The 17,101-nt window shown below is 46.9% G+C and overlaps 1 protein-coding gene across 1 annotated transcript in view; it reads right to left on the minus strand.

Moving 5' to 3' along the window:
- Window positions 1–370: 370 nt before the first annotated feature.
- The window catches only part of LOC106744595 (dipeptidase 1), an 88,357-nt gene continuing 71,626 nt past the window's right edge, over window positions 371–17,101 (minus strand). Inside the window, exons 9-10 of the mRNA XM_014619510.1 lie at window positions 10,155–10,290; window positions 371–4,175 (exon numbers count right to left, since the gene is read on the minus strand). Coding sequence (XP_014474996.1) covers window positions 4,059–4,175; window positions 10,155–10,290 — 253 coding nt within the window. The 3' untranslated portion in view covers window positions 371–4,058. The remainder of the gene's footprint in view (window positions 4,176–10,154; window positions 10,291–17,101) is intronic.

Here is a 17,101-nt window from a genome sequence, read left to right on the forward strand (position 1 = left end):
AAACGGCCGCGAGGTATAACTCGTCGGTTTCATATTATACGTTCCGGGCCGTATTAAGGGGTGAAATTTATAGGTCGAGTTTCCACGGTAAACTTAGCCGATATCTTGCCGGGAGGCGAAACAAAGAGTGGCTCTCAGAGATGGGCCGCCGGCACCTCCGGAGACCTTCTCTCGCGGCCTCTTCGTTTCCGCCGTCTTTCGCACCCCGTCTTCGTTCTTTATTCGTGGCTAGTTTCCCTTTCGTTTTTATTTTTCCACCCGCCTTCGCCGTCCGTGTTTCCTCCGTCGCGTTTCTGCGGCGGAGTGTCAGCTGAACGACAGCGGGAGAAAAAGCTGAAAGCTGCAGCCCAGACGATGGGAGACCGTTGCGAGGTGAACGACGAGGGGTGGGTGCGCGGCTGGCAGTCGAGCGCGAGTGAGAGAAGGTGGAGGTGAGGATCGTAACGGCGCGAGATAGACGTCGGAAGACGGGGAAAAAAGCAGTCGGTTCCGAGGGACGGTCGAGGGCCGCGCGTAGAAACTAGCCGGTCCCATTCAACCCCACGAGTCGACGAAGGAAAGAAGCTTAAATGGTTTTTCCATGGCCGAATCCGGGTCTAAACGTGTCGAAACTTTTTAACGAGCTCGTTAGGGTTCCGCGAATGGGCGGAGAAATTAATTATCGTTGAAAGGGCCGTCCGCCCGCTCATCTATACGGACATACGATGCTCTCGCTCTTTCCTAACTTCCTCGTCGTTCCCACTCGATGGCTGCACATTCGCACGTGAGTTTGGTCCGTCGACGTTTTTTGTATTTCCGCCTGAAAAACGTAAATTATAGCGAGGATTTTCCTCTTGCCGTTTGAATAAGTTAAGCTCATTGATGAAGTGACGTTCGAGCTTGGAATAACACGTTCTCGTACAAAAGTATAAACTACTGACATATTGCGAATTTCACCTCTTTTCGGATGTAATTTTCCCTTTTATGAAGATCAATCTTAACGCTCTCCGGTCTGCCATTTACTTTGATTTCTCATACGTTGATTTATAACGGCATCCTCCGACTCATAATTGCCGTGAATATTTTTCGTCGTGTAAATATTCATGCTTATATTAACGATAATATCTAAGGGCAGGATGGAAATAAATGAGAACTCGCTCGCTTTTGCAACGACGGCATTCGACTTGCCGTAGATTTATTTTAGATACCAGTAACTTTCGAAACCTTATGAGATATTAGTTACGAGGCTCGCGTTTCGTCGATCCTATTCTGCTCGCACGAGAATGGTCGCTAGATCGATCGGACGTGCGATCGGTTTGATTAACTCTCTACTGCATAGTGCTGCGTTTGTAACAATGCGAATAAACAAAATCCGACGTCTACAGTTTTGTGCAGTTTCATGGCGCGTACCTGCGTACCACGAAGTGTAATATCGCCCGATTAGAATACACGCAACTGAATTTCCATTCTTCATCCCGGATGAAAACGTACGCGAATATTTCTGACGCTTGATGTATCAACGTTGGTGTATCACTCGTTGAGTGATTTACGTTGAATTAAACAGCCGCTCAATAGAGAGTTATTAACGACCATATCGTCGTGGCACGAGGGAAGTCGATGCATTCGTTCGAGTGCTCCGATGCTTTTCACCGGTTTGCTCTTCGCTATGATAAAATTTTGGTGCAAAACGGTCCGCCTGCGCAGGACTGCGCGAGACGAAAAATCTCGCGACTCTTTCCTCTCTCTCTCTCTTTCTCTTCTTTCCCTTTTTTTTCAGAATCGTACGCGGCGGCGAATTGTGGCGTAACCACGGTATAGAATTAAAAAAACCATCGTTGAATTTGATATACGCCGACGTAATATGTATCGACGTTCAACTTCGATCGTGCAAAATCGTAGGAAAGGCTTACACACAAGTATCGAGCGACATGATTATCGACTTGGTCGACGGTGTGTCCCAGTCGCTTCGCGATTAGCCTCGTTCGTAGCTCCTCGTAGATCGCGTCGTTGGTCAAGCCTACCATCTCGAATCGCAGCCGGCGAGATTAAAGGGAGGATCAGTCCTCACAAAACCGCGAGTGTATCGCTCGACAACAGCGAGCTGGAATATCGAAATATTTCGCCTACCCGTCGCGCGACACGACTTTGTGTCGGGGTAGCTTAAAAGGAATCGAGGACACTCGGGTTGACCTGGCTCTTCGATCCAACATGGTCGGCTTGACGTGCTGGAGGAATAATATGTTTTTTCGTTTTTTTTTCGACTTCAGGTACCGTATGTACAAGTTGTGTAGTCATTTGCGCACACACATACACACGCACGTCGCGTCACTCACTCTCTTCTTTTTCTCTCTCTCTCTCTCTCTTTCTCTCTCGTTCCTTCTTTCGTACGGTTTTACATTCGCAAACGATCGTCCATTCGCACTCGAGTAATCGCCCATATTTCGTCGCACGTGTTCAGTGTCGCGATGTATACATAATATAATTATTGACTAGGACAGTGTTTTTGGTTCCAGCTTCGACGAGGAAATCGCTGAGTACAAATTTAACATCGAGTATGCCCGTGGCTAAATCGTTAAACATTTATACAAACGCGTTGGTCTTCGTATCGCAGTGATAATGTGCGTTCGTCGCCTCGTTGTCGTGCCGTTGTCGGTTTCTATGTTCCGTTCTTACCTTTCGGCCAGCATCGGCAGCTCGATCGAGCCGGCTGTTTCTTTTGTCAACGATGCACACGAGGCACGCGCTCTTTCGTTCAACCATCGCACGACGGGGTGTACGTATCAGTACCGCAACACTACAATCGGACGACCGTACGCCGCAGTGATTCTCGACGATCGTTTTACAGTCGCGTAATTCCTTTGTTCCTAACTGGCTGCGAATAAAGGCCGTTGTGCGTTTCGTTTGATATAAGTAGATAACGAATTAATTAAAACGAGGCAGTGGTGAAAAGGCTGTATTCCCGTTACCGCCAAATGGGACTCTCGCAAGTTGACCGCGCCACCGAGCGCGTAACATAATTTTGCATGTATTCGTCGCTCGACTATTTGATTTTCTAGGGTAAGTTGATAAATTATACAATAGCTTGACAATGGCGGGTTGGAGTAATCGATAGCGCTACAATAGTAATGCCCGCGCTAGTTTCAAATTAATAGACCGTTGCTTCATTAATACGCAGCATACCGTTATTATTGGGAATAATCGATTAAGCTGCGTACGGTTATTAAATGTAATAAAGATCGAAGAGTCGCGGACGCGGAACGAATCGATCGACAGGTGGATCGAGTTGTGAAACGCGCAAATTCAAAACCGATTCGCGTTTAAATGAATTTTTATTCGACACACTGGCGAGTTCAGGCGCGTTATTAATAATCGACGATAACGATTGGTTACGACGATCAGTAATTACAAAGATCTTTTGTATTTTCTTTTTATTGTTTAGACGCGGACAGAGCGGATCATCGACGCGCAAGCGAAGTCGCGCGATTCGAGAATTAGATTCTGATTATTTCCCGGGCGTGATTAGCGATACGTGTTTGTTCCAGCTGCAATTTTTGCCGGAAGCTTCGTACCTCCGGTCGCGGTACTGACGTGCCACTGGCCGTCTCGCTCGATATCCTTCGCGAGCACTCGCATCTCTCGCAGCTTCGGTATCTCTGGCGGAAATCGAGTTTACCTACCTACTTACGTACAAAGATGAGAATCGTGGATAACGTCGAGTAGGATCGAAAGGAGTGAGAGTGAGAGAGAGAGAGAGAGAGAGAGAGTGTGTGTGAAAGTGAGGGTAGGGGAGGAACAGAGTAGTATGTGTACATGTATTTATATGTGTACGTGTGTATTCGTTTTTGTGTGTAAGTGCGTGTGTATGTGTGTGTGTGCGGACACAGAGCCGTCCCTGGGAGATGCGAGCGGTCGCGAACTTGGGGTAAAGTTGTAAAGGGTGAGTTTTACTCCCGCTGGGGCAGTGATCTTATTCCTTCCTCTCGATCGCTTCGTTCTCTCTGTTTCCGCTTCGATCGCCATCGTCGTGCTTGCGTTCCGTTCGTTTCTTCGTCCCTTCGCCAAAAGAGGATTCTGACGGTTTAAGGCGCCATCGGGCGCTTTATGGTGTAACGGCAGTAATCGCGACCGATTATGTCCTCGTGCGGGATCTCCTCCTCCAGGGGCTCCATACCCTCCGCGGCCATGCTGTCGCGAATCTGCACAGACACATATAACGAGAGAGGGAGAGTTGCGATGTAGTAAATTGCTGAGTTACTGACTGTTAAAGTGTGGCTTACGGATGATTTATACGCTTAGCCGCTTGGTACGCGCCGTATCGACTACGATCGAACGCTGAGCGCTCGTGGAACAATCGTATCAACCATAGTTTACATTCGCCGATCACTCATCGTAATCTCCGCGCGTACATCTGTAAATTCGCCGTGAGAGGGTCGATGATCCACGACGCGCTCGTTGATTATGGTCTACTCGAAGTGTAAAAGAGGAACACTAACACTATTAAATGTATCCTTGCGTTTTTGGAAATGTTTAATTTTCCCCGGGATTCCCTCGTTCTCTCATTTTTGACTTTTAAAATCTCGAGAGTATCGGCTGCTTTTAATTACATATAAATATTTTTTTACGAAATTAAATTAAATTAAATTAAATTAAATTTAAATTAATTAAATCAATTAAATTACTTGAATTGCTTAAATTAATTAAATTAATTAAATTAACATAATTAAATTACTGTAACAGCCAGCTGTTCCGACAATGCCCCTACATTAGGGGATATGAGAGGTTTCGAAAGAGGTTCACACCGTGAATATTAAATTGCTCTCGGAAGCGATTTAATCGAAATATTTGCATGCGCGAAGGAGGAGCCAGCGTTCGTCATTTTTCTCGGGTGCATTCCGGCGGCGTGCTCTAAAAAAAGGTCAATGAATTTGGCGGCGCGTCGCGCCACGCCGCACTACGTCTCTCTCCCGAGGCATAGCTTCTGAGGGCATGGCGAAGATGGAAGACCGCGCACGTCGCAAATGTTCTCAGGAAAAATCGCGCCCGGCGATTGCCGTTGTAGTAGTAGCAGAGAAAATAAAAAGGATGTTCGCGCTCGCGCGCGCGCGGGATGGGCAACGATGAAAGGCAAAGACGAGCGTGCAGGGGTGGTACGGCGGAAAAAAGTCGGTGCGGCGCGCGATATATTTCATACGGGCATGCACGCCGCCCATCAATTCTCGGTGAAGCCCATTAACTCTCCCGCGGGGCTTCACCGAAAACGCAGCTTTCGACGGCTGACGAACGCGACAGCGATGCCCACGACACGCCGCTCTCTTCTCCGGCGTGATGACGAAAAATCGCCGCGACGCATACGGCGCGGGTCAAGGGTCAGAATCCGCGGCAAGAGATTAACATATTTATGATTTAATATATCGACAGCAATTTACCGCACCGTGCGCGCGAAAAACGAGATTGACGACGACGACGACGACAATAGCGTGAGGAAAAAGAAGAAGCACCGTTGTTTTTCGAAAGGGTTTTTTTTTTTCTAATTCGTCGCTGTGCTTGTCATATTCGTGCTTTGCTGCTTTTCATTACCCCCCTTTCGAGTAATTGTAAAGATCGCTGTCGCGATTTCGTTGAGTTTGATGGCTGCGAGCTGATGTCTCGTGTTACTCCCGGTACTAATTAAACGAACACGAAGATTGATGATGCTGCATCCGTCGTATCCGGGCGCGAAGAGGGTGAAAGGAATAAACGTTTCATATATCGGGAGAGATATAAAAGTTGTGTCATTCGATTCGAGATCCTTCTTGCACCTTTTCCTGGGAGCTGTTTTTTTACGGCGCGAAGGGGGTAGTCTTTTTGATTCGTACGGAAATAATTTATCGCCGGGATGTAAAAAGCTTTCATTGACTTCGAGACGTCAGCTTCGTTTCTTTTTTTTTTTTTCTTTCTTTTCGCGCTCTCTCTCTCTGCGGGATTTATTTCGCTTTCATAAAGTAAGGAAACGACCTCCCCCGCCACGCGTCCGGGATTGATTCCGGGCGGAATACATATTAGGCCTGCGCGGCGTAAATTTCACTCCCGTCCCGAAATCCAGTCTGCAGTTTTTCAATTAAACCAGCGCGATAGGAAGGCGGCGGCCACCGCCTATCGCAAATATTTACGCCGCGTAAACGCAACTGCAATTTTTCGGTCATTGGTTACTTGCACAGCAAGGCACCAATATTATACAAAAGGTCGCGGCAGCAAATATAACGGGTTCGTCGGGATTCGAGATGATTTTTCCTCAAATAATCTCTATGAGATCAAATCAGTCGTGCGAGAACCTATGAAATTAATTTTTCGCTGACTGTGAAAACAAGAAACATGACATTTGGGCGGATGAAAGGGAATTCGTTATTGTCAGAAATGAAAGCCCGACAGTCGCGTTACGTTTGGCTCGTCGCGTTCGACTTCGTACAATTTGTTGACGGTGAAATTACAATCGGGACACGATAGAGGAAAAAAAAGCAGAACGAATCGTGACAGTTACTTTGAACTTTCATACGTTTCATTTACGTTTGACACTCCGTAACGCGAAGTCGTCTTCATGACGTGGCGTTTCATCTCGTTACTCCGGTGAATTTCCAATTAAACGAGTGCATAGAGTAATGATGGTGCATCTCCGGCGTTCAGGCGAAGGAAGAAAGGAAATGAGCACGCGATGTATAGAAGCACGTTGACTGTCTAATCAAATCCACCTTTATTGTCGCTTTTGCGCCTTGGACGCATAACGTTGCGGTTGTAAACGCGAGCGAGCAATGCGAACGTCTCTATGGTACAGTAATATCCTTTCCTCTTCGTCATCTCCGTGTATTCTGTTTTAAAATTGAAATTTTTTCCTCTGAAACATCAACCGCGGACGCTTGAAACAACTGAATGAGAGATTAGAACGTTAATGGGCGTTGAAAGGCTCCCCTCATAAATGCACCGACAGTCTCGCTGTTCGATCGCACACTTTTCCAAACTGTGCAATAGGAAAATCGGTGTATTGCTATTTAGAACATTAAGTGTTCCGCGTTTCTTTTTCCTGGAAACTCTATTATGCGCCTCGCTATATTTAAGATACTCGCGAATTTAATATTCGTGTCAAAATTGCACATATAATACGCGGCTGGACGCTAATCGTACTAAAGTTTTTTACTCTTTAAATATACATTCTCGCGCGAATGCTGGTGCATCGAACGTGCATACCTTATGTAATATACCTTATGCACCTCGATATTTACGAGATAGTGTTGTTACGACTGACATAAAACGTGGAGGAAAACGAGGAGGGAATTCGGGCTGAATATTGTGCGGAGTTTTGCAGTGATGAATATCAATACGGAGCAAACCGATAATACGGAGTAAACCAGCATAAACAATGCTGATTATGTTATTGCTCGTGGCGCAGTGACGGATGTTTGTAGGTGATCTATTCTGTTGGTCGCTCTCTAATGGAAGGGGTGAGAAGGGGAAAGTGTGAAGGAATAGAATCCAAGTATCTTCTGTAATTTGTCTGTCGAATGAGAACGGAAAATCGTCGCGTCTCGGAAAAATCGCACGTGCAATTCATAAGTTGCATCGGTTTTCTAAAAAAAAAAAAACCATCGCTCTGTAATGTTTATTTTTCGAGAAATACGAAAAACCTATAGTGTTTGACGCAAGGTTTCACTTCGTACACGGATGCGAGTCCATATAAAAAGTAGCAATTTTTTTGTCAACAAATCCCTCTTCTGAAATGGGCTTGGCGATTACAATTCATCCGGAAGAACAAAAGACCGGGAAAATCGAAAAGGGACCTTTGGCCGCCATTAACGTATTTCGAGATGGCGATTTGCATAATGCGGGTGTGTACGACGCTGATTATATTACGAGGAATTTTCACCGCTGTTTCCGGACGACGACGACGACTTGTAGCGAGCGTTTGGCGGGGATACCGCGATCTTACGAAACAGTATCAAAGTTCCTTCAGATTCCGCCCCCTCGTACGAGGAACAATAGTGGAATTGAATTTCAAGGTAACGTAATCGCCACCATTTTGTTCGCCGCGCCGTAGGCATGGTCATTATTTCAGCAATTACGAGGTTTCTCGCCCGCCGCGTAACCTGGACCACCTCCCGGGATAAAGGGTAGAGGAGAGGAGTGGAAAACGACGACGAGAGGGGTTGAAATTGCTCAAAGGATTTGCCCTCTTCACTCAACCTTGTCGACTCTAAAGCGTTGAGAAAAGCGAAGTGCACGGAATTTGTGTATGTATGGGAATATGCGCGCACGTGTGCGTGTATTTCAGGTAAGAAGGGAGGACGACTTCTCCCTTCGAATTTGCACGTCGAGAATTAATGGCAGCTCGCTGTTTCTCAGCCGGAAGAAACTCGATTCATAAGCGCATGAATTTCCCCATGATCCGCGCTGCAAATTATCCCCGATCGTGGAGGTGAAGTTCACATTTTCGTATTCCAATAATCAAATAATCTCCTAAGACTGGTCTGGAAAATTACACGTCGGATTAGACCGGGATAATTTAAGACGGCGATGGCAGTGTGACGTGACGCGGCGCGGTTACGTGTAATACGCTTCCATTAGGCTTCCATTGTGTCGCAGCTTTTTCGCTGCTGCTGATAACGTCGTGTCTCCCTCGGAACCGCATTTTTCCGTGACGTGGCAGTAAATCACCGAAGAGAATTCGCAGAATAATTTTAATTTCCCCGGCCCGGGCTAGCAGCGCGCGCGCTCATGCTGTGAATCTTTGTTCTTACGGGAACCCGAGAGAATTGTTAAGTGAATGAATGCGAAATTTACGCTTTCGCGCGTAACTCATCGCGATGGTTTATTACGTTACAATCCAAATGTAGGATAATGCACATTCTTCTCTAAATATAATAAACGATTCTTGCTTCGGGCAAATAACCGCGCGGTTCCGTTGACCGCACCGCACCGCAATTAAATTATCACAGTAATTTCAACAACGGTCATCCTGAGCGTCCTCAAACATCCGGAACATCCGGCGCACATAATTTCTCACATCATTCCTGTCAGGGCATGTACTACTACGGGGGTAATGTCCGGGGCTGGAACATTTTCAGGCGCGGAATTCTCGCAGGGTGATCTGCATTCGACTGTGCCGAAAGCGAGGGCGTTTAACGTTGAAATATACGAGACATTAATAGAGCGGCCCCGAAGTATAGAAGCCGAATGAAATTTAATATAATTTCAACGAAGCATTAGAGAATGCGGTGAAATTTCGACGGGATGCGTTTTCATTAGCGAAACACTACCAATATTATAATTAGATGAACGAGCAGACGGGAAATTCGACCGATTATAACGCTTTTAATCTTTCCAACGCTGCAACTTTGATCCCACACGTTTCCATCGACGATCTCTATGCTTGTTAAAATTCAACAAATGAAGAAACGTGTTACAACAAATTATTACAATTATTTTCCCTTTTTTTTTCGTTCAACTGAACACACAATTACATTTTACCGTAATTTCGTGCGCGGAAGAAAGCGCGTTTTAAGCGTTGGATTTTAATTAAAGCGTTGACGAGTAAAAGGTACCGGCGGGGTGGAACAGATTCCCCCTTGAACGTCCGGGCTTATCTTTCGTAAAGTGCACTTATATTATGAAACGTCAGTGTTGAGCGATGCAGCGCGATACTTTAGAGCCGTTTAATACACACGTCATATATAACCGTGGCTATGCGTCATGAGCGCGCGCAAGAGAAAGAGAGACACAGGATGGGTGGGGTGGTGGAAGAGGAGAGAAAAGCAGAGGAAGGGAGAAAAGGGACCATCGAATGGGGTAGTGGATTGTGCCAGCTGGTTCTACTACGGCTGGCAGGGCTCCAAGGGAGCAAAAATCGCCCGGGTTTCTCGTCCGACGATGCACCGAGCGGGCCGGATGCATGATTTGTGTGCTTTATTAAATCCGATATTGGTCGAGTCGGCTAACCCGAACCAGGCCATCGGTTATCTCGCGGCAGAAACGAGCGCTCACTCCGTTCACTCTCGTCGAAGCGACTTCTCCACCTTCGGCCACGCGCGTTCGCTTTTTCATCAAGCTCGCGGATGCGGCGCGTCGCGGCGTGAGAGGTCGGACGGAAGAGACGTCCTTCTCTCCCTTCTCTTTCTTTCAATTTTTTTTCTCGAGGGAGAATAATTTACCTGTTCCACCGCCTTGAACACCCGTATAAGATTCAGGCCAGCCAGCTTCTGAATGTCTCTCTCCGACCAGCCACGCGCTAGCAATTCCGCGAAGAGCTCCGGATACTTGCTGACGTCTTCCAGGCCCGTTGGTGTCCTGGAGCAGAGAATTTACGATGAGACCTTATTGGGATTCGCAGATGAGACAGCGACGTGATCGATTAGGATAGAGCCGTAACAGATCGACCCACATCTTCCTTCGGGGGAGCTCGAAACGTGATTCGTAGGCTTTTTCGGCAATTATAGAAATATATCATCCGGAATTTGTACGACTCTCGTTAACGCAGGAAAGAAAGTGACATTCCCTTCTTTTCAAGTCTTATCAAACGCATCGGGAAGGGGCCGGAAGAGTATTCCCGTTTTTATTGACATCGCACCACGCGAATATTGTCGCGGCAGTAAAGCGACATTTGGCGACTCGTTAACACGATGACTCTGAGCCGCGCCTGCCGATCGGCGAGAAATAGCGCAGGATGAAAATATAATTTTATCCTCTCGCTCTTCTCCTCAGCCACCGAAAATATTGTTTTAAAACACTGCACTCGCCGGCGATAAATTTTCGTTGGCGGGCGAGCGCGCGGGTGCACCATAAAAGTCGATATGGAAATAATGTCCGTTCTGTAGAGGAGCGCCGGCTTGTGAACGTACGGTGCACCTAAGACCACAATTTACATGAATATTTCCGCTCGATAAGATAGGGCTTTAATGAAGCAGAAAGCTCCCCGGGAGTTTAAATTAGAAAACTGCTTGAAACTTTTATGGGTCCGGCTCGTACTTCCCGTATTCCTCCGTATTACTACGGTAATTTTATAGCGTGCAATTCTTCGCGGCAACCGCGCGGTAGCGCACTATATAACGCGCGCCATGCACGTGGTGAATTATATTTTCGTCCACCTGCATTATTCAGTGTGTATAGGTACGACCTTGACACGCGCGTGGCGCTTTATAAAAAGCTCTCCCGTCCATTATGCATGCGAGCGGCATGAATTAAAAAAGTTAATTAATATGTGTCTGTGCGAGATTAATGATGCAGCTTTCTTCTTTTTTTTATCGCGCGATATTTTCAGCGCGATCCGAGATAGCGACTCTTTTGTCGGGATAACAGAGAGAATTTCCGCCGGCGGAGCACTTCCACGAAAGACACCGTAAATAATCGCTCGCGAACGTGCACGCCGCGGATATTTATTAGCGATTAGATATTATTTATTCTTATCTCTCCCGCGGCCGTAATTTCTCACCGAGAACAAATGTTTAGTTTAAATTATCCCGCAAAATGTGGAACATATGGTTCCCGCGTTTCGCGCGATACGGGAGTTAATCCGCGCGCTCTGTTGCCGACCGTTCCGCTTAGAACAATTATTTGCAGAGATCGTTGTACCTCCGTAAAAATTGGACGAACGTGGCCGCGTGAGTCGGGTGAGGCGGAGGGAAACGAGGCGAGCGCAGAGCGGATGGAATTCACATCGAGGAAGATCAAAGTACAATAATGAGCTAGTCGGAGAGGTAGTCGCGGATAAATTACACGAGCTACTTCGGGCGGTTTATCCTTCATTACTTTAATTACCAGTACGCCCAGTGACTGCGGCGAACTTACTTCACCGTCGAGAGAGGCGCACTGCGGTGGAAGCGACACTTCGCCCTTCTCTCTCTCTCTCTCTCTCTCTCTCTCTCTCTCTCTCGTATAATTCTCATCTATGAGCCGAGCGTGGAAATGTGCCATGGATGTCGAAATTCCCGTGTCGTAACTCGCTGCCGGGTAAAAGAATGAAAAACGATTTCGTCCTGCGATCGAGAAAAATTTTCCGTCCTATTTCAACGAAGGGCGAAATCCGTTTCGAACCGTTGCGTCGAAAGGGGCGTCATTTTTGCACAGTTTCACTGGGCATTAATGGCGGGCAGCCTGTGCATTCGGAAAACGAATCGTGTATCCTCCGTTTTCATAATCGTCTTGGATTTCATTAATTCACCCCTCGGCATCTCGTTGCGCGAATGAAAGCATGATCGATATCTCTCTCTCTCTCTCTCTCTCTCTCGTGATTGAATCGCGACTTCATGAGCGGCAGCAGCGGTGTGGTAAAAGGGGTTAGACTGAATTTCGACGTTCTCATTACGGGCGTCATAACGAGGGCTCGTAGAAGGCCGGGTGACAACGGCGGCGGTGCCGTCGAAAGCTGCCCGCTGACAATGTCGGACCAACAAGAGCGGTTAGAGACTTATTCATGGCGCGTCGTGTCCCTGGCTGAAACTGGCAGTTATGCAGCTGTATACCGTACGCATCGAGGGCCGACCGCATCCAGGACCGTTATTCCAATCTCGGGAATTTCCAAATCGGGTGTGTCCATCATCATAAGCCGACTGTAAATGCGGGGTGATCGCGCACGAACCGAGAGCGATGGGTCGCGTTACGATCTCCCCGACGGTCGTATTTCATTTTTGCCCAGGATGTCGCGTGGCTATTTGTTTCCTTTCTTTCTTTTTTTTTCGAAGGAAAACAATGTGGTTTCCGCAGCGCAATCCGATACCGTCGACTTTAACGGTATTACGATATAAAGCGGAAATGAGTCTCCGCCTTTGGGGAGCGGGAATTTCTTCGGAGATATTCCGATTACCTATGTGGATACACTTGGTCTGTGTGTTACGTTTGTAATTTATGAATTTAGTTTGCGCCCGCCGCCGCCGAGCAAAAATGTGTACGTTGTTTGCGAATCCGCTACGCAGCTCGTTTATAGATCCCCCGGGATTCCGCGAAGCTCGCGGTGGTTAAGAACGGTTTATCTAGAATTTATTAGGAAAGCGCGGAACTTTGTTCGGCGTATGATTTATCTCGCCCGTGATCGGAAAAACGAGCGAGCGCGGTGAAACTGGATCGCGCTTATATCACCGCAACGTCGCCGATTAACGCGATTTTTTTAACGATTCGCGCACGCCCACGCGCGCGTGAAGATTCGATCGCGCACGGGACGAAGGAGTCCTCGATGACCGGCGAAACGACGGAATTATGCGCGGCCATAAATCACTTGAGTCGGCCACATATTACAGCCGGGAATACAGACACCGCTCGTAGAAACTGTCATGTAACGACAGTTACAGATAAATAATCGAGCTCCGAGCTGTACAGCGTCGAAAATATTGACCCGCCGCGAGCCACTCGTCGCGGATGTAGCCGTGTCGAAACGTGACGGTCCGAGCACCCGGGTACTGTTGTAGAGAGTTGTTGGCTGACCACGGTCACGAACGTTGTCCCAATTCGCGAAATTTCCAATTCTGCCTGCCGTCTCTCTATCGTGACGGGATTGGTATCGAGTCCGAGGACGCCGCGTCGCGTCGTGCAACGTCTCTGCACTCTCACGTTCGACACGCGGATGTTTCTATTGCCACACAGAGATACCTCGCAGAGAATTTATGCGGGCTAAAATCTGTAGTATAAAATATAGCGCGGACCTCGCTAAAAATTCGCTATCGCCGCTATATCTGTTAGGACAACGTGTGCTAACTGAACACCGGTTTTGCCCTTCTCGGCTTTCTCTTTCCGCACTCTCTCTCTCTCTCTCTCTCTCTCTCTCTCTCTGCTTCCTGCCCGTCACCTCTCGCACACCTCACTTTACCGTCGTCGGTGCGACCGGAATCGAATTCAAAAATACCGTTTCCACGGAGGAAAATACAGTTTCGCTCAAACCTACCGACAGTGATTTATGAACGTAGATGAAAGCGTGGAGACTCGCGCCGCGGAAAGAAACGATACGCCCCGACGCGCGGACTAGATTCCAGTAGAAAAACCTGAGGCAGCGAGATATCCGTCAACCCTCTTCGTTTCGTCTTTACTCGTGGTCGTGACGTAGATGTGAAGTACCTTCGACAATAAGGATGTTATGCTTAACGGAGTGTCGCACGACTTCATCTATTTTCAAATTCCCGGAATTATTTCTGCCATCTCTCTCTCTCTCTCTTCCTTTCATCCTTTTTCTTACTCTCTCTCCCTTTCTCACTCTCGATACACTCTATGCGTAAATTTCGTCCAGTCCAAAAGTCACCAATTCGAGGCACCCTTTCGATTCCGACAACGTGTCGATGCGCGAGAATCGTAAACGAAGCGGTCATCTGAACTTTTCTCGTTCATCCATAAGCGGCTACTCTGAGAAACGACGTTGTAACCAGTCGCTGCTAGAAACTCGACGAACGCGGCGGTGGCGGTATGAATTTTAATCTAGCGTAAAAGCTTATTGGCCGGCAAGGCTATCAGCGGCGCCACGTCCCGCCCGGTTTTAACCTCCACACTCCGCGCTTCCTGGGACGTCCAACGTCTATTTCCGTGTGACCCACTTTCCGCCTTTAGAAATAATTAAATATGCCCTTCGCTTTTTCCGGCTCGTCCCGTACGGATATTTCCGTTGCTCTCTCTCTCTCTCTCTCTCTCATGTTACGCTATGTGGCGAACTGCCGGCTCGCGCGCAGTCGATGGGTACGAATACCTCCCACGATTATTCGACTGAAATTTTAACGACCCCCTCCATCGAGCGAAAACGACTTTGCCCTCCTCGTTCTTCTTCTCCGCGACGGTGCCGTAATTTTTCTTAGGTACTAAGTGGAGAGGATATAACCGCTCTTTTCGGAGTTGAGACTTTTTAGAACTTTCGCGCTCTTCTCCGGAGATATGGAGATTGGAATGCTCTTTGCCGGTCTTGAATTTCGCGATGGGAAGTGCGTTGCGACATGACCCTGAATGTATCGCGATTTAACGATCGGATGGCGAATTGACGCGTTGTTAGCATAAAATCCGCGTGTGAGCCGCAAAAATTGATATCCGTTTGCCGAATTAGCGTATCGAGATCGCCGTCGATTCGGCCATGTCGTTCGCCGGACAAAACGTGAATTTGTTGACCGGCGTTATCTATTATTTCAGTTTCACATTACTTGCTCCAGCGAAGTTATTTGCAGCCGTGCGCTGCGATGGACATGGTCGAGCGATTCGCGCGGATCGAAACGGGCTGACGAAGTGGAAATGCAACGGGCGTAGCAATAAACGAATTGATCGCCGAAGAATAAATAGCGTCACGTTTCCGGCTTTTATGCATTTCGGGTCAATTTTCTACGTGAAGGCAATGAGCGTCGGTCCTCCTTCCCCGCCTGCCCCCATGCACGCGAGTGTTACTCGCGAATCGAGGGCTCCCCTGCGAAACGGCTCCCTCGATTAGCTCGTTGAAATTTTAACCACGCGCTGTCAGCCGGTGAGTTAATTTAACGTGCAATTAAGAACGCGGCGCGTTTCCGTCGTCGGATTCAGCACCGACCGTTTCTAATGCAGTTGGCGGTGCGGTTTCTGCATGAAATTGAGGGGACCGCATAATTCCTTTCCGCGGGACAAGTTGCTGATTAATTTGGCAAATAGCCGCTCTGTAAATTTGCCGCCGGCAAATGTGGCCGCTTCTTAAATTGTTTTGGGAAGGGGTGCCGCTTTTAATCGCCGTCGCGACAGCCTCGCTCTTCTTACCTTAGCTTGTAATTAAGTTGGTCGGGTAATTCGTACTCCGACACGTCCACTATTTCAAGATGCGCGTCGGTGGATTTTTTTAATTCGTCCTGGTTTGCACTCGTCCTATTCCCTTTTCGATAGCCGCGAATTCCTTTTCTCGTATTATTGAAATAGTACGATCGCACTATCTGTGATAAATGAAGGAAAAAAGATACGTATGTTGCGGAAGAGCGTTAGGAATTTTTCAGAGAAAAAAACTTATAATCAGCTATTCATCGATCTCCGCTCGTATTGGCTCTTGCGATTAGCACGTTGAAATTTTAACCATGAATGTCAGCCGAAACGTTTCATCATACGGCAGATTTGCCGTACGTGATTTCTCTGGCGCGGAAATAACACGGGTTTTACCTTCGGAATTAAATATACTTGCGAGAGAACGGTTTTTGTTCGCGGTGAAAGCGCGTTATCGAATTTATTCGCGAGGGGTTTGACGCGAATTCGTTATAAAAATCGTTCGGTGGAAAATGAACGTTTCGCCTTCTGAAAAATTTCACTTACTATTTCCAATGTTCACCGGGAAAGGTATTAGATACCAATGATCGCGGCTTTCATTTCTCTCTCTCTCTCTGTTTTCTATATTTCTCCTTTTTGATTTTATTTCTTATCTTTTTTCTTTAATCATTCAACTTTTTTATACATATATGTATATATATATTTATTTCTTTTTCTTTTGTTTTGCGATGTATCAAACGCTCTTAGAGTGCAGAGCACTAAAGCGAAAATAAATGCTATTATTTCTCTCTCTCTCTCTCTCTCTCTCTCTCTCTTGCAATATACGTTCATTTTGCGAGACATGTGAAAAGAAGAGAGCAGTCAAGGACAGAGTGCATTTTTTCCTTGCCTCGTGGAGTTTTCCATGTGTGATCCTTCTACGTTCTCCTATTTTACAACATAATTTTTAGTCACCAAGCGCGAATGTATTACAAAAGGATTGACGGTTGTTGTTTCGAATTTTTTTTACCGTGGACGGGCGTAACTTCAAATCCTGAGTTGCCGTGGTAGATATTAAATCTTTTTTCTTTCTGTAGCGCGAAAAGCCGGAAACACAGCGCGGAGAAAACGAGCATTGTTTTCATTCCAATGTGAAGTCTCTCTCTCTCTCTCTCTTGATTCCAACTGTTCGTATATCGTCACCACACATGCTCTTGACATTTGTATCGTTTTTCTGGAAATCGTCGTTCGGAGATCTCCGGATTCGCGGAATATCTGAGAACGAGAGAATAATTTTCCTCGATAAATTTTATGTAGTTGTCGCAACGAAGAAGAAAAATGAAATAATGATTATCGTGGTATCATGCATTCATGTCAGTCATGTTTATCAGTTTTCATTAGCAATAATTGAAATATGAAATCACTTTACAACAAAGTTGCTGATTCG

Source organism: Dinoponera quadriceps, unplaced genomic scaffold (assembly GCF_001313825.1).
Source record: "Dinoponera quadriceps isolate SergipeBrazil2010 unplaced genomic scaffold, ASM131382v1 scaffold1169, whole genome shotgun sequence".
Classification (NCBI taxonomy): Eukaryota; Metazoa; Arthropoda; class Insecta; order Hymenoptera; family Formicidae; genus Dinoponera; species Dinoponera quadriceps.